This window comes from Lathamus discolor, chromosome 21 (genome assembly GCF_037157495.1).
Source record: "Lathamus discolor isolate bLatDis1 chromosome 21, bLatDis1.hap1, whole genome shotgun sequence".
Classification (NCBI taxonomy): domain Eukaryota; kingdom Metazoa; phylum Chordata; class Aves; order Psittaciformes; family Psittacidae; genus Lathamus; species Lathamus discolor.
Window position 1 is genome coordinate 305,879 of NC_088904.1, and position 24,495 is coordinate 330,373.

Below are 24,495 nucleotides of genomic sequence, written 5' to 3' on the forward strand. Positions count from 1 at the left end.
GGCCCCAAGGTTTGGCACCAGAGCCATAAACCTGCTTCTTCCAACCTTGAAATGCTCATCTCAGGGATCAGGCAGCAAAACCTGCACGGTCTTGCTGTGGTGGGTGCTGGGTTTACCACCAGGCTCTGCTCTGTTCTCTGCCCCAGAACAGCCAGTCCCAGCTCAGCAGCTCGAGCTAAGAGGATGATGTGGGACGGGCTGGTGCCAGCTGACCTCTGCCACTCGGCACTTCCATCACCCTGTCCTGACGGGATTCCTGAAGCCTCTTCCCAACTGTAGGACTCGAGCAAATCCAAGAAAAATCCAAAATCCAGAGCTCATTAGTTTCAAGTTTTTTATTCTCCTGTGTCATTCACCAACAGCTACCTCCACTTATCCCTGTGGAAACAGAAGCAAGGTTGTGTGCACCTTTGCAAATGACCTCTTGGTACTAAGAACAGCAGCACTGGCATAACTCAGTACTCCATGCCACATCTAGAAGTTTCTCCCATGGGGTACAGCAGCACACACACACTACCCAGGGGTGGAAGGGTCCTGCTCTAAGGCTGACGACTGGTGTCTGTTTGGCAAGCCAAGTTCTCACCTTTAAGGCATAGAGATCAGCAGCCAGGGCAGCAGCTTTCAATCCTTTGTACACTTGTGCAAGGGGCTCATGGTCAACATGGAGCTGGAGGCACTGCTCAGCAGGCTCCTGCCCCACTGTTCAGTTCTCAGAAGCATACAGCACTGAGCTGCTTGGAAAGTGCAGCACATGCCCCAAAGCACAGAAAAACAGTGAAAACCTCATAAAAACATAGAATGGTTTGAGTTGGAAGGGACCTCATCCAGTTCCAACCCCCTGCCATGGGCAGGGACACCTTCCAGTACAGCAGGCTGCTCCAAGCCCCATCCAGCCTGGCCTTGAACACTGCCAGGGATGGGGCACAGCTCTGTTAAGTGATGCGCTGGCGCAGGGTGCCCAGAGAAGCTGTGGCTGCCCCATCCCTGGCAGTGCTCAAGGCCAGGTTGGACACAGGGGCTTGGAGCAAGCTGCTCTAGTGGAAGGTGTCCCTGCCTGCTGGAATTCATGATCTTTAAGGTCCTTTTGAGCCCAAACCATTTGGTTCTAAACAGCATTGGTCCCAGTATGGACCCTTGAGAGACACCACTCACATCAGAACCGTTTTAAGGAAGGCAACATGAACTGTTACAGAACAGCATCCAGAGTTCAGCACTGGGGTGGGAAGTGTGTTTCTGCAGAGGTCCTTGCTGGAAGGGAGTGTGCTGAGAAGCTGCTGGCCCCACGCTGACTTGGGGTGGCAGCAGCAAAGCCAGAGCAGACAAGTTTTCAACTTTCCCCCATGTGGCTGTCCTGTCAGTAAAGGTTCCTGAACATTGGACTGAGCAGCGACAAAACACTGCCACAAACATGGAGTACATGTTGGATCTGTGCAGTTAGTAAGTTCCTACTGGATGAGAAAGTCCCTCTTCCCTAGCAAAATTCAGGGCGGGAAATAGGGCAGGTGAAGAAAATCTCTTGGCTGGAAGTGGAAGGGAACACTTGAACAGCACCTAACACCTATCATTTCATGGAGGATAAAACCTTTGGGTCCAAGGCCACTCTGGTGAGGTCAGCATTAACAAACCCTGGAGGCAAGAGCAATGAAGACATTTCTACCAGCTTGTGTGAGGGGTGATTTCACAGCACCGGGGAAGGTCCTGTGCTATTTCCAGAGTTAAAGTAGTCCCACAATCTAAAATCGATTTCCAAGGGGAGCATCCTTTGCTATTCCAGTGTAACAATTCAGACTTGACAGCTTATGTGTCCAGTACAGCCAGCTGGAGGGAGACCAGGCTGGCCCCATCTCATCACCTCGTGGCACAGATCCCTGGTACAAGAACAGAGAAACACCTGGTTATTGACAGTCTTCTGGGCAAAAACCCCACCTGGTTTGACTTCAGTTTGGGCAAAGTGGAGGAAAACAACCCACAGGAGATGAGTGTCTAAGCATGAGTGCTCCGTGTCCTGAGCAGCAGAGGAAGGACAGACCAGCACATCACTATCAAAAGAAGGCAGCACTTTCTCAGCTTAGGCAGTGCAACTGTCCATGCAGTCAAAGAAGAAAGGCTGAAACCCCAAGCATGTGGCTGACCAGCAGCAGGAAAAGCTGCCCCCAGTGGGGAAAGCTCTGGAGGCTGGAAACAGAGGGCAAGAAAGCATTTCTGCCTCTCACACACAGACGACGTGCAGTGCAAGAAACTTACCCTTGGGGAAATGAGCCCCTCTGGCTCTTGTCAGGCATCAGCCGTTCTCTGGATGCTTTTTCAGGACTGAAGATGTCAGATCTGCTTTTTGCTTTGGATATGCCCCACACAGCAACAGAACCAACAGCTACCAGGATGCTCAGGAGAGCTAGAGAGGAGAGCGCACAAGCAGAGGACCATTCACTGTGCCTGGTCTGGACATCAGTTCTGGGTTCTGCTGCTCAGCAGTGTTAGCCAGCAGGCTGAGATCTGCACCTTCCCTCAAGGACAAGGCACAGAGAGAGAAATGAGTTAGTGCCAGATGACATGGAATGGCTTTTCCAAGAACACAGAACACTGAAGTCAGAGGAAAGGGTCTAAACCCTCCCCCAGCCCTCTGAGTCCTGATAACGGTCTGGAATTAACTGCATCAGGATGCTCAAATTATAGCCCCAGCCAGGGCATGTGCAGCACTCTTTCACATACCTGCAATAACCAAGATCCACAGGCGGTCCGGGCTGCTGGATGGTGCTGAGCCCTCAGGCACAGGTGTAGCTGAAGCCTCTGTGAGGAAAGAGCAAGAAGGCTTCCAACTCACTTTACAGGCATCATGCAAAGCTGCCCGCAATCCAAACCTGGCCAAGTTCCCAGTTCACCTCAAAAGTGCCAATGGGCCTTTTTCAATTTAAGTAAAACCTTATCTGCCCTTACTGTGATTAGGCCACATCAGAGGGGGAAAAAAGTCCTACTGGAAACGCAGAACAGGGAAAGCTGGGAAGTTTCCCAGCTGTAGCTGCAGCATCCTTAACCTCTCCTCATGGCCCCAGGTACAACTAAAACGTAGCCCATCTCCCCACCTACCAAGTGATGCAGGTATCGAGCACAAATCCAGCCTCTCACGCCTGCAATAACCCCCCCTCCTCTCCACACCCAGCTTCAGCTCCCAGCTGACACAGAAACCCCTGTGAAAAAGGAAGCTGGAACCTTTCAAGCACCTCAGACACACAACAGGGCTGTGACCAAGGACGCTCCCGAGCGGAGCAGCAGACGCAGACAGTGCTGGGGGGGCAACGCACGCTTTGGCTTGGCAGAGACCAGCGCTGCTGCTCTGACCCTGCCCGCACAGCCCTCGGGTGCTTCCCCCCGCATCTTCCCCATCCCCAGAGGGGCTCCGAAGGGCGGGCAGCGTCGCCGGTGGAAGGAAGCGGCCGGGGCTGTGCTCTGCTGGAAGGTACCACAAAGGCGCTTCCTGAGGGCACCCTGGGGGGTTTAACCGAAGCTTCCACGGGAGGAAGCTCAAGGTGGGGCTGGGCCAGTCCCACGGGGCTCCCTCGGGTCAGGCCGAGCCGCGACGGGCGCGGCCGCCATGGGAAGGGAAGGCTTCGGCGCGGCTCCCCGCTGCCCCCAACCCCTCCGGCCGCCGCCCGTACCTGCGCCGCCGGGGCTCGGCTCCGCCGGGGTCCCCGTCCCGCAGCCCAGCTCGTCCTCGCCGTCGTCGCAGTCGGGGTGCCCATCGCATCGCCACTCGATGGTCACGCAGGGGGCGTGGGGCGCGCACCGGAACTGCCCCGGGGGGCAGCGGGGCAGGGTCACTGTGGGGGGGGGGGGAACGGGCAGAGTGAGGGACCCCGCGGCGCGCCGGGCTCAGGGAACCCGCGCACGAGGGCGTCCAGACGGGACAGCCAATGGGCATGAAGGGCGTGCGCGGGGAGCCAATAAGGGCACGCGAGAGAGACAGCGCCGCCCGCACCCTGCCACCCTCCCGTCCCCTCACCGTTGTGCGGCGGCGGCAGCGACAGCACCGGGGGCAGCAGGGACAGCACCGGGAGCAGCACCGGGAGCAGCACCGGGAGCAGCACCGGGAGCAGCACCGGGAGCAGCACCGGGAGCCGCGCCATGCCCCGGGCCCGCCGCTGCGCTGCGACACCACCCGCTGGCTCCGCACCGCTATAAGGCTGTCCGTGCGCTGCATGGAGCATGCGCACTGGTATGGCCTCCACCAACGGGGGGCCGGCGGGGCGGAGCAAGGGGCGTATCTGCGGTGAAGCCCCGTCCCCTCGACCCGCTACCGCTTCTCGCGGGTCACCGGATGGGCAGCGCCCCCGCCCACGGCGGATCAATGGAGAACAGCGACCGCAGCACCGCTTGTCCTTGGAGGGGCTGGAGCCCAGTGCCCAGCGCCTGCAGGGAGCGTGGCTCCGTGCCCGGGGCCCTGGGCACTTGGGTAAGTGCAGCGCACAGCACCTAACTCATGCCTCTTACAACAAATCCAACCATCTTGGGGTGGTTTGTGTTGGAAGGGACCTTAAAGCTCATCCAGCTCCATGGCAGGGACCCCTTCCACTGGAGCAGGGTGCTCCAAGCCCCTGTGTCCAACTTGGGCTTGAGCACTGCCAGGGATGGGGCAGCCACAGCTTCTCTGGGCACCCTGTGCTAGCGCCTCAGCACCCTCACGGGGACGAGCTTCTGCCTAAGAGCTCATCTCAATCTCCCTCTAGTGGGTTAAAACCACTCCTGCTCAGCCAGGGCCCGTTTTATCCTGTGTTGTCCTTGAGCCGTGTCCCAGCTGTAGCTCTAACCCCCACTCAGATTCATGCTCCTGTGTCCCCAAGAAAGCCCTACACCCCAAACAGTATTAAAGAGCAGTAATTCAGGTAATTCAAACAGAACAGCCAACAAGGGGTGTGGGGGGTGATCACAACTTTAAATACATTTATTATTCACGCAGCAGCAGTGCTGGGACAAGTCCTGTGCAGCGCTACTGAAGCAAAACCCAGCGCAGTTCCCATCAGGAAGCTGCTCTGGAACGACCTGGGGTCTGTATATCCGATCTCACCGTGTTTATCTCTCACAGATAGGGCTGGTCTTTTGAGATTTCCCACTTCTTCAGGACTGGTCCTGGCGTCACTGGTCTTTTCTCAGCTGTTGCCACTGCAGAGTCTGAACTGAAGAAGAGGGTGCGAAGATCAGGCTTGGATTCGATCAGCACTGGTTTCGTTACAGCAGCTCCCAGCCCTCGCTTATTCAGGAGCCACAGACAAGGGAGCTCTCCTGCCAGGCTTTGCGTTTCTGGTGCCCCCGGCGCCCACCCAGCCTCGCCCAGCTCCCGGCGCGGCGGCACCCCCGGCGCCCAACCTACCCGCGGGCGCCCGCCGCCAGCGTCTTCTGTGCAGCCGCCACCACGATGGGCGGGAAGGCCTCCCGGCGCCCGTCCCGCAGGCAGTAGTAGTTATTGGCGAGCTTGTGGCTGGGCCCCACCGGCAGCCGAGGCGGCGGCTGGGTTCTAAGGCAAAGAACGGGCGAGGAGCGTCAGGCAGGCGGGGAGCCGCAGCGCTCTTCCCCGCGGCCCGGCCCGCCCCGGCGGCACCTCTTGGCGATCTCCGTGTAGCGCAGCGGCAGCTTGGCCTGGATGTTCCGCTGCAAGGCAGAGGCGACAGCGTCTCACGCCGGGCCGCGGGCCGCTGCCCGGGGCCGGGAGCGCAGGGGCCCGGTCCCGCCGAGCCCCGCGGCCGGGGCCGCGCTTACCCCCGCCAAGAAGTTCCGCAGGCGCTGGATGATGCTGGTGGCCGTCGCCATCTTGGCCGCGGTGAAGGACGGGGGCGGGCGGGCAGGCACGGGAGATGCCGGGAGCGCGCGCGGGGCACGCTGGGTCTCGCGAGGCTTGGCGCTGCACATAAAGGGCGTGAGCGGGAGCCCCGCCTCTTTCGTGCTCGCCGCGCCGCCATGGACACGAGCCGGGTGCAGCCCATCAAGCTGGCCAGGGTGGGCCGGGGGCGAGCGGAGCGGGGCTGGCCTGGGCCTGGGCCTGCTGTGAGAGTGGGCCCGGCGATAAGCGGGCCTCGGTGCGAGCGAGGACGGGGGCGAAAGTGGAGCTGAGCGGGGCCTGGCGGCAGTGGGGCCGGAGGAGGAAGAGTTGGGCTTGGGAGGGGCGAGCAGGGCTGGGGGCTTGGGGGGGGGGGGGCCAGCGCCGGGCCTGGGGGCGTGAGCGGGACCAGGGCCGCGGCGGGCCGGGGCTCCGTGCTGATCCTGCGCTCTCTGCCCTAGGTGACCAAAGTGCTGGGCAGGACCGGGTCCCAGGGGCAGTGCACACAGGTGAGGGGCCAGGACGGGTTGGGGCTGGCTGGAGCGAGGCCGCAGCACCCGGGGGCTGACGCCTTCTGTTCACGCAGGTGCGTGTGGAGTTCATGGATGACACGAGCCGCTCCATCATCCGCAACGTCAAGGGGCCGGTGAGGGAGGGCGACGTCCTTACGCTGCTGGAGTCGGAGCGTGAGGCCCGGCGGCTGCGCTGAGCTGGTGAGTATGGGGCTGCCTGTGAGCCTGGTGCTGCCCATTTGGTCTCAGTGGCCTCCCACTGCTTTTTAAACCAACGTGGCCTCCGCTGTTCTGTTCCAGGTGATGAAGGCTGATGGCATGTGCTTGAGGTGGCCAGCTGCCATCTGTTTGGCCACACCAAGGGATGGAGAGGAGTGTGGCAGTTTTGTTGCTTCAATAAAGGTCTCGCTTACTCAGTGTGTGAGTGCTCCGTTGGTCTCGGTATTTATGCATGCACTTCTCCTGCTGGGTCCAGCAGTGGAACAAAAGCACAACCTGCTTATTTCTGAGGTCACCCATGCTGCCTTTATTGTCATATTGCTCTGGTTTTGCACTTTCATTAACCTGCACAACAAGAATAACTGTTTTGATTGCAGCAACCTTAATCCCCATTTTTCTGGTAAGAATTCTGTATATAGCCAGTAAAGTGGCACTGCTGAACTTACTGGCCTTCTGTGGAATTCAAGTACAAGTTCAAAGTCAGCTTGTGAAGAACAGCTGGCTGCTTTTGTCCTTCTGTGCTCAGTAAGCAGTTCTATAAATATACCTATTTGCTGCCTTTCCTGGCAATCACTCACAGAGAGAGTGCTTGTCTCCTCTTAGAGGAGCTGGCAAGTCTATCTTAATGCTCATCCTCAGTTTTCCCTTCCAGCAAGAAGTCAGCTAGAAAGATGTATTGGTATCTATTAAACGAAGTAAAAATAAGGCTTAAAGTATGAGGAATGAGCCTGAAAACTGTTAAGGTCTGAGGGCTGGCTTTTAAGTGCTGATGCTTTCCATCTGGTATTAGAGTGATACTGGTCTGTGGTGTGTTTGAACCCAGTCAAGTCTGCAGCTGCTGATCCTGTGGGCTCTGGAAGTGTTCATCCTTCAATGTCCTGAACTTGATTAAGGCACCTCAAGAACAGGGGGGATTGAGGGTTTGAGTACCTGGAGCTGAGGAGAGCACTCCTGGAATAGATGTTCGAACTGCTGCACTTGGCAGACAGCGAGGGTTGCTGTTGGGGCTGGTAAAAGAGTGGTTGGTTGGTTTTGTTTTTTTCCTGCTGGTGTTAGTTGTGCCCTGGTCAGCTCATGGGCAGCCTAAGGATTTTGTGCTCTGGGGAAAGCCCCTGTTGATATGTGCTTGTGTTGCTGCTTGATCTAGTTCTTGATTCTTTGGTAGTGGTTCAGCTTCAGGGCATCACGTGAGTGCGTGCTCCCTTAGTTCATGTGATGTCTCAGAGTTTACTTTTGCTGCTGTTTGTTCCCTGCATAGCTTTAGCAATGATCAAGCCCTGACTGCTGAGTGACCAAGCAGGAGGCTTCAGCTGCAAGTTGGTTGCCAGATAGATGCCAACTTGTCATGGGGATGGCTCAGAGCAGTTGAAGCCCTTCCCAAATATCCCTGTGGGTTCAGCGTGGTCCTTGGCCACATGAGAAGGGAGGTGACTTTGCACTCCCACTCAAACTGATGATGATAATGCAGCTTAATGTCAAAGCACCAGGGGGAACGGCTACATCTGGTCCTAGCATCCTGCTTGGTCCTGAGGAGTGAAACAGGACAGGAGATGCCATGACCCAAAAGGACATTTTGGGGTGGAAATAAACTGACTGATGCATGTAGGCAGTCCATAAACTTGCAGGGAAGGAATGGGAATGGGAGGGCTGTGCCAGGCTGTCCTTCTGCTGAAGCGTTTTTGTCTTGAACCAAAGACTGCTGCTGGGTCACTGCAAGATTCCAAAATGATTTTACTTAAAACTTTTATTTGTATCTTAAAAATAGACATCAGTATGAAAGTATCAGTAACCAAACCTGTGAGACCAAAGCAGTGAGTATAGAGTAGTGCAGAGGGAGGCTGTGAGCGCTGTGTGTTAACTTCAGTGCAAAGCTGAGCCAGGCCCATTGCCAGCACAGCGGCATGTCAACTGGAACCAGTTTCCTGGAGCATTTCTCAGCTCACAGCTCAGATCAGGCCTGGGGGGCGAGAGTGATGCTGGGGAGCCAAGGAGCAGAGATGGGAGCTGTGACATGGCACCTCTGGGAAGGATTCAGAGCAGAGCCAGCTTCACATGCAAAACCCTTTTCCTCTTCACTCCCAGCCCTTAGTGCTTTCCTTCTCTGTTCCCACCCTGCCTGGCGCACACACTCATACACACGTGCTCTGACATTCGTGTCCATCTTTACAGCTTCCTCTCAACTTCTTGCCCATCGTTTTTTTTTCCTGGAACAATAGGAGCTGCTCTGGTCCCCTTTGGGAAGGGAAGTGGGCAGAGGGGCTTGGCTGGGGCTCTGGCTGCCTTCACAGTAAGTGGCTGCTGACTATCTTTGCCCTGGGAGGAGGTCCCTGCTCCCTGTGTGGGGTATCTTAAATGTCCCTAAATGCATTTATGACTCAGCTCCCTCCTGTCAGCTTGGTGGCACCCCTGGGTGCTCAGTGCTTCTGCACATCAAATCCCTAAGTGCTTTCTTGTTCAACTCCATCCTTTGACTAAGCAATATAATTGTTTTTGCTCTGTGTGCATGCGCTAGGGGAAAAAAATAATCAGATGTCAGCCTGGAAAGGAAAGGCCAGAAGAGAAGGAGCAGTATTTCAGTCTGGAATTGCTCCCAGGCCACGTCCAAGGCAGCACTGACCATTGGGTTTGTGTCTTGTGGCTGCTGAGCTTCCCACTGGTAGTGTGCAGCACAGCAGTGCCCAGCAGCCCTGCTCCTTGTCACCAGCTCTTTTCCTCCCCAGAGCTGCCAGGAGAGAACAGGAACCATGTGCCACTTCTGCTGGGCTTGTTTGCTGCTGTTCCAGTGAGTTGAAGGACTTGCAAAGGACTCCGAGGCAGCGCAGGGCTGATGGGGAGCAGATGGGATGGGGCCAGCTTCTGCTCAGTTTCCCACCCCGGTTGCTTGATGCTTTCCTCCTCTGTCACTTGGTGGAGCAAGGTGGCTGTGCATGGGCAGCTTCCAGCAGTGATGAGGCCCAGGGACAGTGCATACTCTGTGACAGGAGGGTTAAGCATCTGCAGGGTGTGATTCAGCAGGCAAGGGGGACATAAACCATAGCCTGGTGCTGAGGGCTGGCTCCTGAGGTCGCTCTAATTTGGTTTCTTTGTGCCCCCAGGGCTCTTGGTGGCTGTTGGTGGTGTCCCCTGCTGCAGAGAGAGCAGAGGCAATGTCACTCCAGAGTCACACAGTGTCACCCCAGCAACTCCCAGTCACAGCCAGCCAGGCTGGTGTCCTGCTACTGAGGATGCAGCGAGCATTTGGCACTCAGCGTGCCATGCTCTTGCCCCTGTCACAGCCCTACTGCCTGCAGCTGAGCTGGTGCCGTCTCTAGTACTCACGTTGAGATGGGCATAGAGGAGCACAGCGATGTTGCTGTGACCAGCCTCCAGTGCGATGGCAACGGCATTATTCCCGTCCTGAAAACAAAGGAGAGCCCTTGGGAAGAGGTTTAGGGGGCAGGATGCAGGTGGGTGAATGCGCCCAGGCTGCAGAGGCTTACACTGTCCACGATTGAGATGTCACAGGTGGGCTGAGCCAGCAGCAGTTTCACGGTCTCCACACGCCCGTGCTCACAGGCACACATCAGTGCGGTGGAGCCCTCCTCGTCCTGCAGGTTCACATCAGCTCCACAGGCGAGCAGAGCCTCCACCATCTCCTGCCGGCCGTGGCTCACAGCCAGCATCAGCGCTGTCTGCCCAGCCTGCAAGGCAAGGGACAATGCCAGGGGGGCCTGTCCTGGTTGGGTCACCCGCTCATCCCACTGCCCCAGGCAAGGACCACACCGCGAGCAGCTCCTACTGCAGTACCAGCTCCTTCAGGTTTTGAAGCTGTCCTTGGAAGAGGCAGCTGTGGCCCTTGGTGACGCAGTGAGGGTCAGGATGTGATGCACCAACCTGGCTGGCCTTGGCGTTGACGTTGCCCATGCTGAAGAGCCTCCTGACCATGTTCATGTCGTCCTCCTGCTCAACGGCCGCCAGCGCTGCTAGCATGAGGGCTGTGTATCCAGCTTTGTTCTGGTGGTCCACGTTACAGACCCCTGTGGGCATGGGCAGAGCTCAGGGTGCTGTGGGGCTGGTTCCCACCCTGCCCAGGGTGCTGTTCCCTGCTTCCTCCCATCAAACCTGGGCTTCGCAAGGGCCAAGGTGACTTCCACCTTCCCAGACATGCATGGACACAGCGCAGGGCAGCTCTCCCTGCTGCTGGCACTTGTCTCCCCTGCCTGGCATGGCCAGGCTGTGAGCGGGGTGGTGGCAGGCAGACGTTTGTCAGCTGGGGAGCACTGACCTGTGTCCAGCAGCAGCCGCACGATGTGGAAGTTGGAGTGGGAGACGCTGTAGTGCAGGGCTGTGTTGCCGTTCCCATCCGCCAGGTTCACCACGTGGGCCAGGAGAGCTGGAGACACCTCGGCAAAGGCCAGCAGGTGGTTGGCCACCGTGTCGGGCACAGAGGACTTCTGGCTGGACAGACGGAACCACTCCTGCAGGACCAGGCTGCTGCTGGCAAGCTGTGGGCAGCAAGAGGGGCTGAGCTGGGGCCCTGAACCCCCAGCCCCAGTGGGAAGCAGAAACCCAGCTCCAGAGGGGAACGGGGTGAAGGCAGGACTGGGAAACCCCAGACTCACGCTGGGATGGCCTGAGCTGAGCTGGGGTTTGGGGTGTCTGGGACAAAGCATGGAGCAAAGGGCAGTGTTTTGGGGTTGGGCTTTGCTGGCCCATCTCTGGGGGACACCAGTAGCCATCCCACTCCATAGCACCTCACTCACCACCTCTTTGCTCTTGGTGGCCCCGGGGTGGCCCAGGTGGGTCTTGACGATGAGGCAGGCCTCCCGCATCCTGGGGCTCAGCTCGAACCTGGGGAGAGCATGAGAGGGGCTGCATCACTCCACCAAAGGGCACCCCAAAGTCCTTCTGTCGAGGTTTTCTTCCTCTCCCTGATGCCTCCAACCCTCTATGAGCTCTGTGCCTGCACCCAGCAGCTTCAGGCTCTGCAAACCCTTGCAGAGCTGGGGTTATAGGGATGAGCTCATATTTACCCATATTTAAGCCAGAAATGCCATTAAGGGCTGATGGATTTTGGTTTGGGGTGGGGTTTTTTTGTCCCCCTACAAATGCTTTAGCAAAGAGGCATCTGGGGCCTTGGGCTCATCCTTTCCTCAGCAGACCTAAGAAGCTGGAAGGACTTTTTCCTGCTGAATGGTTTTCTGCAGGAGCTGAATGTGGTTTTCCCCACTGGCTGCACTGGGGCGCACAAGGGGAGATGGAGCCTTCCTCACTCCCTCATTAGCACTTACTTCTCCTTCACCTCAGGGGCCTCCAGCAGGGTCACGCTGTCCCCCTCATGCTCCTGTCCTGGCTCACGCTCCCCGTCCCCGGCTTCTTCATCTGAGGTTTCAGTGTCCCCTTGCTCATCACTGTCGGAGCTGTCAGCTGAAGCCTTCTCAGAGGAGCTGTCTCCTTCCTCCTCCTCCTCCTCCTCCTCCTCACTGGATGTGCTCTCATACCTGTGCGGAAGGAGGATGCTCAGTGACAATGTGGCACCCAGCAGGTGCCCTCAAGTCCCCCCACTGCCACTGCCCCCAGGCAGGGACAGGAATGCTGGGGTCTGGGGCTGGTGCAGGGGGGTGTCAGGAGCACGTACTCCCCGTTCAGCACGCCCACAAACTGCAGGCTCTTCTTGCTGCCTTCGGCCTCGCTCCTGGGGGCACCATCCCGCTTCTTCATGATGGACTTCAGGGCTCCTGGGGGGCAGAGGAACGGGTGTGAGGGCACCGCAGACCTGCCAGAGGCCATCGAAGGGACACGGTCCACGCGCAGGCTGTGACCCAGGGCTGGCCCCAGCAGAGCCACCTCTCTCCCTGGTGTTATCCTCGGCACCAACTCACCAGCCCCAGGGCTTGGGGTGGCTCCCCCATCCTGTGCTGGGGATGGATTCCGGCTGCTCTGTGTCACCTCTGCTGTGCCTGCCCCGGGGCTCGAGCTGCTCTGGGGTGTCCCCTCCATTGCTCCTGTGCCCCGTGCCAAGGGACCATCTGGGGCGTCGCCTGCACCGGGCTCCATCCCCTCTCCCGCCGCGCCGGTGCTGCCCGTGTTGGTCTGGCTGCCCTTGTCCTCGCCCCTCATGGCTGAACTGGGTCCGACGGCCACGTCCCGCACGTCGGGGCGGCAGCTCACGGCGGCGCAGGCGGTCTGCGGGCAGCACCCCACGCCAGCCTCCGCCACCTGCAGCGGCTCGCCGGCCGCCCGGCTCCGCGTGGCCACCGCGGCCTCCACCTGCGCCTCGGCCACCCGCGGCTTGGCCAGCACCTCCTTGTCCAGGCGCGCGCGGGGCCGGCGGGCGCACACCTCGCGCCGCAGCTCCTCCAGCTCCCGCGTGGCCTCCCGCAGGTGCCCCTCCATCAGCGCGATCACCTCCTTCTGGTGCCCCACCGTCTGCTGCAGCAGCTCCAGCTCCTGCTCCGCCTCACTGGGCACCCCCAGCGAGGACTCCAGCACCCACACGGACGCGTCCCTGCGCTCCCTCGTCCCGCTGTCTGCAGCGTCACCGCCCTCTTGTTCTGAGCGGTAGTAGAAGACGGCGTCGGCCATGGCGCGGTCCTCGCCCACCGCCACGGAGCGGCACGTGGGCCTCTCGGCAGCCCTGGGGCTCCGGCCTGGCCAGGCCCTGCCGCCCCGCTCTGGCACAGCCAGCTTCTCCGTCAGCTTCCTCAGCTCCACGATCTTGCTCGCCCGCCCTTTGGGCTCCGCTTTGCGCTCTGCCCCCGCCTGGGGCAGCTCCTCTCCGCCTGCCTCCACCTCGGAGCCACTGCGGTGTCCCGAAGCCTCGCTGGGCTCTGCCGACAGCTTCTCCATCAGCTTCGCCCTCTCCCTCCTGAGCTCGCAGATCTGCGTCTCCAGCAGCGGGATGGTTTTCACCTGCTCCTCCAGGTCCCGCAGCTGCCGCAGGGCCGCCGCCATCTGCTCCCGCACGTGCTGCAGCGGGGCCGTGCCCAGCCCCGCGGCCGGTGTGCTGCGCCCCGAGCTGCCGGGGCTGCCGCGGCCCCAGCCCTCCCCCGGCCCCCACGGCGGGGGCTGACACGGGGCTCCCGATGCGCCGCCGCGGCAGGGACTGGCCCTGTCCTGCTCCTGCTCCAGCCTCCGGCTCGTCTCCAGCAGCGTCTTCTCCACGCGCGGGTTCCTCAGCCCGCCCTTGCGGGTGGGGGGTGGCAGCAGCCGCAGCGGCGGCGGGGAGAGGGGGAGCGGGGCCGGTTTGCTCGGGGGGTCCGGGGGCGCGCGGCCGTGCGGGGACAGCAGCAGCGTCCTCCCGTCCTCGCTGGCCGTGGAGGCCAGGGACTCGGTGGAGGTCCAGGCGCTGGCGTGGCTGCTGGGGCTGCGCAGGGTGCCGGGGGGCTGCCGCGGCCCTTTCGCCCTCCGGGGCAGTGGCACCTTCTTGAGGGTTTGGCCGCTTTCGATGTCATCGACGTACTTCAGGAAATCCAGGTCCAGGAGGAAGCCGTAAGGGGTTTCCACGGAATACGAGCTCTTCTCCCCGTTGTCCTGGTCCCGGTACAAGAACGGCCCACCGAGATCTGCAAGAGAAGTGGGGACGGTTGGGCAGGGACCTGGTGGAGAGAGGCTTTTCCCACTGGGTTATACTGGGAATCGCAGCCTGCAGCCCCGCTCCCTATCATGATGGATCATTCCCAGCATCTTGGGGCTGCTGGGGTGTCCCAGGGTGCCTGCTCTGTGCTGCGGTTGGTGCTAAGGTGAGGAAGCCCCTTGGGATGGGACTGGGTAACTCAGCCCTGCCATTCCCTTCCCATTGCTTCTGCTGCCCTGTGACCACCCCAGTCCCGTTACCTGGGAGGTTCTGGTTCAGGGGCGCAGGCTGAGCCATCTTCTCCCAGGGGATGCTGCTGACCAGGGGACCATCAACCTGCAACAAGAATGGGACCACATCCAGTAAAACCTGACAAACCAGGGATCAATGAGCCCTCCATAGCCACAAACCACTGCCCCCAAACGGGGAGCACCCCGTGGCCCCCCTGGCCCCCTGCCAGTCCTGGTGACGTAGGGCTGAAGCTCGAGCGGCTGCTGCGGTGCTGCCGGTGGGGCCGGAATTGTTTGTACATTTAAGGAATGCTTCCCAGCCGGGGACGGTCACAGTGCCAGTGCCGAGGGTGCCGAGTCATGACTCAGAGCTCGGGGGAGCAGGCTGGGAAGGAGCAGAGGCTGAGGCCTTTATGGGTGTGATTCTCAGCAGAGAAGTTTCCTCTGGATAAAGGCATTGGATGCTTTTGCAAAGCCACTTGACCGCAGGCAGCTGCCAGCACCATTCTTCACTGTGAGTGCCGAGGAGCTGGCACAGGGTGCCCAGAGAAGCTGTGGCTGCCCCATCCCTGGCAGTGCTCAAGGCCAGGTTGGACACAGGGGCTTGGAGCAAGCTGCTCCAGTGGAAGGGGTCCCTGCCCGGGGCAGGGGCTGGAGCTGGAGGAGCTTTGAGGTCTCTTCCAACCCAAACCACGCTGGGATTCTACGATTCTCTAAGGCACGGAGGAATGGAACGGGAGCCTGGTTTACCCAGGAGCCAGGCAATGGGCACACCGGAGGAGAGCCGGTGGGATGTGACTGCACTGCAGGGGTGAGCTCAGGGCTGGGGGTGCTGCCAGATGTGAGACTTCATCTGGGACCTGCCACAGCATCTGGGTGCTGGGGCCTGGGTGTGGAATGGTCCTGGTGGGAGTGGGGTGGGAGCAAACAGCACCCTGGGAGCACCCGCAGCTGCTGGGCACAGCGTCACCCTCCAGCACACACACGGTCCTGTGGGGCACAAGTGGCCGTGGGGCTGGGCAGCTGTTGGCAGGGAAAGCATTTGGCACCAGGCTATTTTGGGAAGAAAGCTGGGGAGGAAGTGTGCCACAGAGGAAAGGCAGCTCAGGAACAGCCTTAAGGGAAGCTGAGGCTTAAAGCTGTCCTGAGAAGGGGCAGGGATCCAGCCGTGGCTGAGGAGAAACACCCGCATCCAGCCCTAAACTGTAGAATCCCAGTCAGGTTTGGGTTGGAAGGGACCTTGAAGCTCCCCCAGTCCCCACCCCTGCCACGGGCAGGGACCCCTTCCACTGGAGCAGCTCCAAGCCCCTGTGTCCAACCTGGCCTTGAACAACCTGAGGAGCTGTGGGTGCCCCGTTCCTGGAAATGTTCATCCCAGCTCCGTGCCAGCACCTCCCTTGGGAACACCCCAGCTCCGTGCTGGTGCCCCATCATTCCTGTGCTGCCTTTGTGCCTAGAGGGATCTGCACATCCCCCTCTCGGTCTAATCCCTCCTCTCCAGGAAGCGGCCGCTTCCTCCTCCGCACGGCCGCTGCTCCAGGTAATTAAACAGCGGCGGGGCCAGGACAAACTTCCCGCCGGACTCTGCGCACACCAGGAATCAAACGGGAGGAAGCGGCAGAGCAGCAGGAGCGGAGCCAGCGGCTGCGTTTCCTCGAGGGAAGTGGCCGGCAGCTCCCTTCCGCCGGGTACGGAGCTGCCGGGGGCCTCGCCAGGAAAACCGCCTCTGATGACATCCGTGCGCAGCAAAGGTGCCTTCTCCTCCTCCCCTCATCCACCTCATCCCGCCTCTCCAGCCGATGCCAGCAGCTGCTGCCAACCCCTCCCCAAAGGCAGGGACACCCTCCTGCAGCTCCAGGCCCCCACCACTTGTCCGATGGGATGAGCTGGACCCAGGAGAGGATGTTCTGCTTTCATCCAGCTCCAAAACCAAGGAGCAAACCAGGTGGTGGGACCTGCTGGCTCCCAGTCATGTGCAGTATGCCCCAGGGACCCTGTGATGTGCAAAGCCCTCATGACACGCACACTGCCCTGGGCTGGGTGAGTGGCCAGGCTGGATTTGAGCCAGTGAGGATGAGCAATGGACGCAGGCGGCCCTGGAATGTAGCAGCGATGGGAGGGTTAAGTCCCTGCACCTCCAGCCCAGGCACTGGTGGCACAAAGCCAGCCTTGTCCCCAGCCTCCTGCCATCACCGTGACATCTCATCAAAGAGAAGCTGCTCTCCACCTGAGCTGAAGACCTGATGGGAAGAACCTGCTGGCCAGTCTGGTGCCAATATCTTCCACTGTTCCAGCTTGCCCCAAGCCTTCAACCTATAGGAAACTTGGGTTTAAAATTGGAGCCTTTCCACTCAATGCCAATAAACAGCCATGTGAGGGATGGGACAGGCTGGACACAGCTCAGGTACCACTCAGTACCCACGACCAGTCAGCCCTCTGTGACTCCCAGCTTTGTGGTGCCTGGGGCAATCCCCCCTTGGGGTCCCCAATCCCTCAGGGGACAGACCTCGGGGTGCTACTTTTAAAACCCTGGACTCCTCTGGGTCCTTTCCCTCACCCGAGCCACTCTGGAGACACAGGGAGAGCTCTCCCCAGCTCTCCTCCCAAAGCCAAACTACTGAGGTCATGAGGAATGTGAGAAGAACAGAGTCCAGAGTAGCCCTGGCCAGTGAAACTTGATTTATCTCGGCCAGGCACGCTTCCCTCGGAGCTGCGCGCAGGCGATAAGCCCTGAAGCTCGGGGCTGAGGTTGTTCCAAAGTTAAAGGGAAACCACTGAGCAAGCACACAGCTTCCTCCGCTCCAGCGCCCGGCTGGGATTCGGGATCCTTGCACCGAGCCAGGCACCACGTGTGCCCATCACCTGCACTGCCACCCGCTGGGTGTGGATTGGAGGGATCAGGGGCTCATGGCATCTTCTCAGCCACACACCGCATCCCCATCCCATGCCCCAGGGCTGCACAGGGCATCCTGAGCTCTGTGCCACCCAGCGTCCCTGTGCCTGCTTGCCCAGGCCGCCTTGGCCATGCGGTCCAGGCTGGGGCTGCTCCCGAGGAGCTGGATCCCATGCGGGTGGGTGCGCCAGTGCTGGCTCGGGAGGGGAAGGGAAACGCTTCCCTCTTCTCAGCAGCCTGATTTCAGGGCTGGGCCGTTATTCCTGGAGCTGTCGTCACCGGCAGCCTGGTTGGTCGGGAGGCTGCAGGGGCTGCCTGGGCTGAGCACCAGCTCCAGCACCCCAGGCTCATGCAGTACCCGGACAACAGGCAGGTCCCTATGCAGAGCTGCTCACACAGGGATCAGCTCTGTGTGCCCAATCACACCTAGAGCTCTATAGCCCACTAGAAAACATCTACCCCTACTCCTGCACCCTCACCACAGCTGCCCAACAGCACTTTCCACTGACACCTCCTCGATTCCCTAGGAGCTGGTGACAACAGATCTGGGAACAGGCCCCAGGGGCCTGGGATCGCCCTCCTGAGGAGGTGATGGAATGGTAAAGTTACACTCAGGGTGTCACAGTCCCGTCTCGGGTTTCCCATGTGCACATGAGGAGCACCCTGAACCCTGCAGCACCCGAGCGGCCTGCAGCACGCTGGGGTGCCCTGTGGGTCCCCAGCACCCTGGGGTGCCTACAGCCGCTCCCCGTACCCCAGGGAGCCTGCAGCACCCCCAGCTCTGTGTGTCCCCAGCACCCTCGTGAGCCCCACAGCTCCCCCACAGCCCCCGGGGGACCGCAGCCCCCCGCATCCCAGGAGGCTTCCCGGGGACTCCGCGCTCCCGCCAGCGGGCGATGGGCGGCCCAGCCCGGCCCCGACGGCCCCGGTCCCGGCCCCTCCTCGCTGGCCGCGGGCTCCGGGGGATGCCGGGGCCGTCCAAGCCCGCTGCGGTCCCGTCGTGGCGGCTCCGAGCGGCCCCTCTGCGGGCCCCGGGCGGCGGCGGCGGCTCCGGGGCCCTGCGGGGCTCCGCCACCGGGACAAGCCCCCGCCCCGCCGCCCCGTCCGGTCCCGCCCGGTCCCGCCGCCCCTCACCTCGCCGTCCGCGCGTCTGGGCTGCAGCCGGGCTCTAGCGCGGGGCCGCCGTCCCGAGCCCGGCGGCTTCGGGCTGCAGCGCGGCGCCGCCGGGCCGAGGGCGGGCCGGCAGCAGGGCCGGGGCGGGGCGGCAGCGGGCGGGGAGCGCCCCCGGGCCCCGGTCGGGACGGGCACCGCCCCCGACCCCCGCTCGCCGCGGTGCGGGGGGTCCCACGCAGCCCGTTCCTCGGGGACGAGGGTCGCGGTGGCCCCGCCCCGGGTGCGATGTCCCCTGTCCCGGTCACCGGGGGAAGGGGAGTCCCGGTAAGTGCAGGAACGGGGGTGTCCCTTGCCCCGGTCACCCCGGGAGTCCCCTGCCCTGGTTGCCCTGGGGAAGGGATGTCCCAGTGAGTGAAGGTATGCGGGTATCGCCCACCTTGGTCACCCCGGGAATGGGGGATCCCCTGCCCTGGGGTTGGGGTACCCTTATTCCACTCCCCTCCTGACCCTGCTCCCCTGGAGGATGCTCACCCTGGAGACAAGGGGATCCCCTGCCCATGTCACCCCAGGTATGGGGGATCCCCTGCCTGAGCTCAGTTCGCTGGGATCCAGCTCCCACCCCACTATCCTCCCCCAGCACACCCTGCCTGGTCCCCATGGCCTCTCACTGCCTGCCCTCGTCCTGCTGCCGGGAGCCTTGTGCTGGGCTCCCTGGCCTGGCCCCGCTGGGTTTTGGCAGCCCTCCCCTGTCCCAGCAATAGGCTGTTTGTCTCCTTTTCTTGCCAGCTTTCTTCCCCGCCTGCTTCCCGTGCTCAGCGAGGTCTGGGCTGTCTCCATCCCACAGGGACCCCTCGCAGTTTCACACCTTCATTGACTGCTCCAACCCCTTCCAATGCTGAAACTCTCAGCAAGAATTTTTCCTTCATTTTCTTTCCCTTTTCAGCTCCTGAACCTCCCCCCGCGCTCCCCCCCCGGGTATTTTTCCACACTGGCTCTTTCTGTAACACTACTCACGGGAAGAGCAGGAGAAACAAGATGTGCTTCCCGGCGTCCCTCCCTGCTGCTGGCTGGCAGCTCAGGGGCTTCCTGAGAAAGGGTTTGCATCCGGACGGAAGTACCTTAATAGCCCTGATGGACCTACCTCCGCCGACAGACCTTGTCCCTCTCCAACCCATTTACATACTTGGCCTCTCCGGCATCCTGTGGTAATGAACTTGGTGATTTCATGCCCTCCTTCCATCTCCAAAGCAGGTCTAGAATAGCGCTGCTCCTGTCCATTCACTGGCTGCTCAGCTAAGTAGCCTTTAGGGTCCTCCCTAGCCACGCAGGGCTTGCCTTCTCCATCCAGAAAGGTGGGGCCTGGTGCGATGAGTGAAGGCCACTGCTGCAGAGCTCATGCCCAGTGTTCTGGCTCAGAGCTCCAAGGAGTACCCATGTCCAGGTCCCTCGTTCCTGCACTTGGGCATCTGACAAAAATCCCTTTGCCTGTCAGGCTCCTCTGGCTTTAAGCTCTGGTGACTGAAAAGGTCCAAAGCCCCTCTCCAGGTTCCCTGCAGCCCCTTTAGGCACTGGAGCTGCTCTCAGGTCTCCCCTTCAGGACCCTTCTCTTCTCCAGGCTGCCCCAGCCCAGCTCTCTCAGCCTGGCTCCAGAGCAGAGCTGCTCCAGCCCTCGCAGCATCTCCATGGCCTCCTCTGGACTTGCTCCAACAGCTCCACGTCCCTCTGGTGTTGGGGGGCCCAGTTTTCTGTGGAAACTGCACAGCTCACATGCAAAGACAGGAGCAGAGAACTCACAAGGGTCAGTTGGGGTTGAACCCCATATAAATGACAACTGCATCTGGGATGCTTCAGTCTCGGCTCTCAGCCAGCTCAGTGGCTTCACCCTGGGCCAGGGACGCCAACTCAGGACCAGTCTGAGCTGTGTCACCTGCCTGCCTGGACCAGTAGTCCCCAGCAGCCCCAGACAAACCCAGGCTTGGGGGCAAATGGCAATGCCTGTGGCTTCCCTGCTGCTCCTGCTTGAGTGCTGAGCTTCGAGCTGCGTGCCAGAGGGGAGACTGAGGCTTCTTCTTAGGCAGAAGCTCTTCCCTGTGAGGGTGCTGAGGCGCTGGCACAGGGTGCCCAGAGAAGCTGTGGCTGCCCCATCCCTGGCAGTGCTCAAGGCCAGGTTGGACACAGGGGCTTGGAGCAAGCTGCTCCAGTGGAAGGGGTCCCTGCCCGTGGCAGGGGTTGGAGCTGGAGGAGCTCTAAGGTCCCTCCCAACCCAAACCAGGCTGGGATTCCATGTCCCTCCCGAGAGCATCCCCTGGGACCTGAGGAGTTTCAATTCATCAGAAGCAGTAAAAATCTTTTTTTTTTTTGGTCCAGAAAAGGGTCTCAAAAAATGGCTTTCCCCATAATTCCCAAACGTTTGCTCTCTGCCAGCTGGAACTATGCATGTGATTGTGCCTTAGTTTGCCCACCAGGGCAGTTGGAAAGAGAGTACGTGTGTGTGTGTTCCAAACACTTCCTGTCTCCCTGCATTCATCCCTGCTTGTTCAGCTCCACTGTGCCTGCCCAAGCCCAGCTCCCAGCTCCATCACTCCCTCCATGGGCTGGGCACCATGTAGGACCCATGAGCAAAGGTTGTCCAAGGCTTTGCCCAGTGCATTCCCTGTAGGGAAGCAGCATGAACGCTTTCGTGCTGAACGAGCCCAGCACAGTCCCCTCCTGCAGGAGAATGTCCTCGTTTTCTGCCTGCGGGTTCGGGAGCAGGCAGGAAACTCTCGTTTCCTCTCATTGCCTCTGCTCAGATCCTTCCTCCCTGGGATGCTGCAGTAAAACAAAGGGCCTGAGAGGGAAGCAGGAGCAGCTTCCACAGCTGGAGATGCTGGGACCAGGGGAAGAGTCCTCGAGGAGCTGCTGGATGCTGGAGGGGCTTGGAGCAACCTGTGGCAGGGTCAGGAACTGAATGAGCTTAAAGGTCCCTTCCAACCCAAACCAGGCTTGGGTTCTGTGATTCTAAGACCAACCCTCACGCGGGTGCTTGTCCCCTGTCCCCTCTTGTGTTCCCTCTGATGTGGCCGCAGGTGACATTTTAGACTGGGCGCTGGCTTTTATCTTGGGCAATATTGCTGCCGCTTGGCACGGCACCAGCCGGCCTGGGATGGACGGGACGGCTTCTCTTTTGTGGTTGGATTTGCAGCTCAGGCTTATCAGGCCTGAGGAAAATGCCGTGCGGGTTTCCAGTGCTGGGATTTGCTTTGGCTGGAGGCCAGCCCCACCAACAGCGCAGGATGGAGCTCCTGCCCCAACGGCAGCACCCTTCTGCACTTAACACGGCCATAAACCCTCCCCAACGGTTGGTGGGAGCTGCTGGCAGATGCTCCCAGTGTGGGATTTTCCAGGCATCTGTTCATGCTGCACGCTGAGGGTTTGCCGCCCGCGGTGCACGGAAAAGTTGGGATCTCAGCTGGAGCTCAGCACTCCTTAAAAATAGGTATTTTTCTTCTGGGGCCTCTGGGCTGTATCCCTAAACCCCAACTGCACGGGGTGCCCAGAGAAGCTGTGGCTGTCCCATCCCTGGCAGTTTTCAAGGCCAGGTTGCTGTGGCAATCCCTGATCCTTTCCCATCCCCTGGGAAATGCTCTTGTGCAGGAGCAGCAGCTCTGGTACAGCTCAGAGACCCCCAACTCCTGGTGAGAGGGGAGGACACGGATGTCCCCATCACCTGGTGGTGATGTGGGATCAGCTTCAGCCACTGATTTCCGGTGTTTTCACATTGCAGAGCAGGACAGGGATGGGGATTAGGATGGGGATGGGGATTAGGATGGGGACGGGGATGAGGATGAGGATGGGGGTGGGGACGGAGATGCCACCCCAAATACCTTCTTCTTCTGTGTTCTCTGCCCTTTAGCTCCCGGCAAAGGCATCAGCCAACTCCTTAGGACAAAGTGGGAATGTCCTGCACAGCGGATGCCCTTGTGCCCTGCCACAGCCACCAGCAAAGCAACCTCTCAGTCTCTCCATCTGGAGTTATTTCCAGCTGTTTCCAGCTCCGCTCCCCCCTTGCCGCAGAGCCCCCAGGCTGGTGGCATCCGACTCCAGCTTGACATTCCCAGGGAATCCGGGTGCCTCGGCACACAGAGGACCCTTCTCTGCCCTGCAGGTTCCCGGCTGCCCGGGATCTGGCAAGGGCCGAGGGGTGCTCAGCGGGACCTTCCTGGCAGGAGCATCATAGATCTGTCATTGAGAAGCAGCAGAAAAGCCTTTCTGTGCCACCATCCAAAGCAGCGCATCTGGTCCCTGCGCACAATCGGCTCATTGAGTTGGTGACATCGGAGTGTGGCCAAGGGGACGAGCTTTCCTGTTCCTTCCCCTCGGTGGGATGGTTTGGAGCCCGCATCCTCCTCAGGGCAGCATCTCTGCTGGTGCTTTCTGCTCTCCAATCTCTGCTGGGAACTTCCCACCCCATCAATCGGACAGAATAAGGTTCCCCAAGTATTGCACCATCCACAATGCTTACAAGAGAGATTCCCTCCTGCAGCCCAGGTGTCCCGGCTGGATTTTTCTTTGCTAGCAAGCAGAGAGGACTCAGAAGGTGGCTGATCTAAAGCAGCTTTTCCTGCAGGTGATGCATGAGAGGCATGGGTGGACCACTTGGTGCATGAGGAATTAGGTGGATGTTCGCACTCAAAGAGTTGTGGTCAATGAGGGACATTTGTTAACCACAGGTGTGGGGGGGTGATGAGGTGGGGGGTGACGGTGACCCCGCACCGCCGGTGCTGCAATCCGAAGCCCCGTCCCCATCATCCCCCTCCGTCCGCCCCCGGTCTCGTCGCTACCGGTGTCCCCCCGCAAGGCTGCGGGCTCCGGTGCACTTGGACGAGTCGGCCCGCAGGGGGCGGTGTCGAACCGGGAACCGCTGCTGGGATGGAAGCGGGGCTGCGGCGGGGGGGTGCTGGGGGATGCTGATGAGTGATGGGAGTGCGGGGGGGTGCTGGGGGGTGCTGGGGGGTGCAGAGGGGGTCGGGGGGTTACTGCCGTGCTGGGTTTCTCCCCCAGATGATGCCCAGAGCAGTGGAGGGGATGGCTGGGGACAAGGACATGGGGCAGCCCTTGGGGGAAGCCGAGCTGGAGCTGCCGTGCGGTGCCGCAGGGCGCGGGCATCAATCATTTAGCGCTGTTAATTTTTAATGTGCGAAGTCCTCGCTCAGTGACGAGCTGGCGCAGAGCGAGGTGATGATTAATGCAGAGAGTGACGCACGGAGGGGATCAGCCTAAACCAGCCTGGGGGTGGGGAAGGGATGGACCCCCCGTGGGGCTGGTGGCACAGGGCGCAGACGACAGAACCACAGCCTGGTTTGGGTCTCCTCTGGACTCAGCCCAGCAGCTCCACGTCCCTCTGGAGCTGTTGCCCCAGAGCGGAATACTTTGGGAGTTACGGAGCCGGGAGCTGCTCTCTGAGGCAGCCCCTCCACACTGGGGTCCCCTTGGAGCCTGCTTCCGCTTTTCCGCTCTGCAGCTCTGTGCCAGTAAATCCATGAACAAATGATAGTATCAGGAATAACGTGTCCGTAGGGCACGCATTGCACCTCCTCACCCCCCTCATCCTCATCAGCGGGGTGAGAAGACCCCAGATGTCCCATGGCGGCTTTGGAGGGGATGAGCCACATCAAGAGAGCGTTAGTGGGGTATGAGATAACCACAGAATAGCCCATAAAGAGCAGGAGCATGGGGAGAAAAGCATTGACTGAGGGTGTCCTGCTCCAGCAAACGGCCCAGCCGCGGCGCAGCGCAAGGGTAGGGCTGGTGTGGCCGCTGGAATCCGTCTGTGGAGCTCCCGGCAGGTTCAGGCACGACAGGAGGGAGCGAAATGCGGCAAACCCGGCTGAGTCACCCCCTCCGTGCCAGCATCCCCTGGAGCTGCAGCAAAACCCTCCCGTGCACCGCGGCCGGGTCCCCAGGGAGCCGTGGGGTCCAGCGCAGCTCCCACCTCTCCGAAGGAGCCGGGGAAGCTCCTTTAATGCGCCAGGTTACTGAAAACTGCATTTTTCTCCAGCAGCATTTTGAGCCTCCAGGTTGGACACGGGGGCTTGGAGCAAGCTGCTCCAGTAGAAGGGGTCCCTGCCCGTGGCAGGGGTTGGAGCTGGAGCAGCTTTAAGGTCCCTTCCAACCCAAACCATTCC

General features: G+C 60.5%; 4 protein-coding genes and 1 long non-coding RNA gene across 8 annotated transcripts; 2 read left to right on the top strand and 3 right to left on the bottom strand.

Annotated features, from left to right (window-relative positions):
• Window positions 1-320: 320 nt before the first annotated feature.
• On the bottom strand, window positions 321-4,206 carry CD320 (CD320 molecule). The gene is made up of 5 exons (XM_065699904.1): window positions 3,998-4,206; window positions 3,654-3,815; window positions 2,710-2,787; window positions 2,245-2,392; window positions 321-1,868 (listed from the first exon to the last, which is right to left on the bottom strand). The coding sequence occupies exons 1-5, from the start codon at window positions 4,200-4,202 to the stop codon at window positions 1,784-1,786; spliced, it is 678 nt and encodes a 225-aa protein (XP_065555976.1). The 5' UTR covers window positions 4,203-4,206; the 3' UTR covers window positions 321-1,783.
• Window positions 4,207-4,908: 702 nt separating this feature from the next.
• NDUFA7 (NADH:ubiquinone oxidoreductase subunit A7) lies at window positions 4,909-5,858 on the bottom strand. The gene is made up of 4 exons (XM_065699907.1): window positions 5,749-5,858; window positions 5,591-5,640; window positions 5,363-5,506; window positions 4,909-5,168 (listed from the first exon to the last, which is right to left on the bottom strand). The coding sequence occupies exons 1-4, from the start codon at window positions 5,797-5,799 to the stop codon at window positions 5,072-5,074; spliced, it is 342 nt and encodes a 113-aa protein (XP_065555979.1). The 5' UTR covers window positions 5,800-5,858; the 3' UTR covers window positions 4,909-5,071.
• Window positions 5,859-5,912: 54 nt separating this feature from the next.
• On the top strand, window positions 5,913-6,737 carry RPS28 (ribosomal protein S28). The gene is made up of 4 exons (XM_065699906.1): window positions 5,913-5,985; window positions 6,268-6,315; window positions 6,393-6,519; window positions 6,619-6,737. The coding sequence occupies exons 1-3, from the start codon at window positions 5,947-5,949 to the stop codon at window positions 6,513-6,515; spliced, it is 210 nt and encodes a 69-aa protein (XP_065555978.1). The 5' UTR covers window positions 5,913-5,946; the 3' UTR covers window positions 6,516-6,519; window positions 6,619-6,737.
• A 1,526-nt stretch (window positions 6,738-8,263) lies between these two features.
• Window positions 8,264-19,389, bottom strand: KANK3 (KN motif and ankyrin repeat domains 3). 4 transcript variants are annotated; one of them, XM_065699778.1, is made up of 11 exons: window positions 19,343-19,389; window positions 14,353-14,428; window positions 12,399-14,081; window positions 12,155-12,254; window positions 11,808-12,017; window positions 11,280-11,367; window positions 10,802-11,021; window positions 10,411-10,553; window positions 10,017-10,217; window positions 9,856-9,933; window positions 8,264-9,663 (listed from the first exon to the last, which is right to left on the bottom strand). In XM_065699778.1, exons 2-11 carry the CDS (start codon window positions 14,387-14,389, stop codon window positions 9,607-9,609), a joined length of 2,817 nt encoding a protein of 938 aa, XP_065555850.1. In that variant the 5' UTR covers window positions 14,390-14,428; window positions 19,343-19,389; the 3' UTR covers window positions 8,264-9,606. The 4 variants fall into 4 exon arrangements, with proteins under 4 accessions (XP_065555850.1, XP_065555851.1, XP_065555848.1 ...); XM_065699779.1 differs by lacking the exon at window positions 19,343-19,389 and adding an exon at window positions 18,350-18,453 and having other exon boundaries at window positions 8,264-9,660; XM_065699776.1 differs by lacking the exon at window positions 19,343-19,389 and adding an exon at window positions 18,350-18,453.
• Window positions 18,504-23,004, top strand: LOC136024445 (uncharacterized). The gene is made up of 3 exons (XR_010616829.1): window positions 18,504-18,652; window positions 19,272-19,533; window positions 22,224-23,004. It is a non-coding gene; the product is annotated as an uncharacterized LOC136024445 (long non-coding RNA).
• The last annotated feature ends 1,491 nt before the right edge of the window (window positions 23,005-24,495 follow it).

Excerpts from the sequence above, each read along its gene's own strand:
- CD320 (XM_065699904.1), bottom strand. The coding sequence starts at position 4,202 with ATGCTCCATGCAGCGCACGGACAGCCTTATAGCGGTGCGGAGCCAGCG. Across the intron at positions 2,393-2,709 it reads GTGGATCTTGGTTATTGCAG|CTCTCCTGAGCATCCTGGTA; the intron begins GTATGTGAAAGA and ends TCTCCTCTCTAG. Across the intron at positions 1,869-2,244 it reads AGGGGCTCATTTCCCCAAGG|GGATCTGTGCCACGAGGTGA; the intron begins GTAAGTTTCTTG and ends TTCTTGTACCAG.
- NDUFA7 (XM_065699907.1), bottom strand. The coding sequence starts at position 5,799 with ATGGCGACGGCCACCAGCATCATCCAGCGCCTGCGGAACTTCTTGGCG. Across the intron at positions 5,507-5,590 it reads TACACGGAGATCGCCAAGAG|AACCCAGCCGCCGCCTCGGC; the intron begins GTGCCGCCGGGG and ends TCTTTGCCTTAG. Across the intron at positions 5,169-5,362 it reads CTGGCGGCGGGCGCCCGCGG|TTCAGACTCTGCAGTGGCAA; the intron begins GTAGGTTGGGCG and ends CCTCTTCTTCAG.
- RPS28 (XM_065699906.1), top strand. The coding sequence starts at position 5,947 with ATGGACACGAGCCGGGTGCAGCCCATCAAGCTGGCCAGG. Across the intron at positions 5,986-6,267 it reads AGCCCATCAAGCTGGCCAGG|GTGACCAAAGTGCTGGGCAG; the intron begins GTGGGCCGGGGG and ends TCTCTGCCCTAG. Across the intron at positions 6,316-6,392 it reads CCCAGGGGCAGTGCACACAG|GTGCGTGTGGAGTTCATGGA; the intron begins GTGAGGGGCCAG and ends CTGTTCACGCAG.
- KANK3 (XM_065699778.1), bottom strand. The coding sequence starts at position 14,389 with ATGGCTCAGCCTGCGCCCCTGAACCAGAACCTCCCAG. Across the intron at positions 12,018-12,154 it reads GTGGGCGTGCTGAACGGGGA|GTATGAGAGCACATCCAGTG; the intron begins GTACGTGCTCCT and ends CCTTCCGCACAG. Across the intron at positions 10,554-10,801 it reads GCGGCTGCTGCTGGACACAG|GGGTCTGTAACGTGGACCAC; the intron begins GTCAGTGCTCCC and ends CCATGCCCACAG.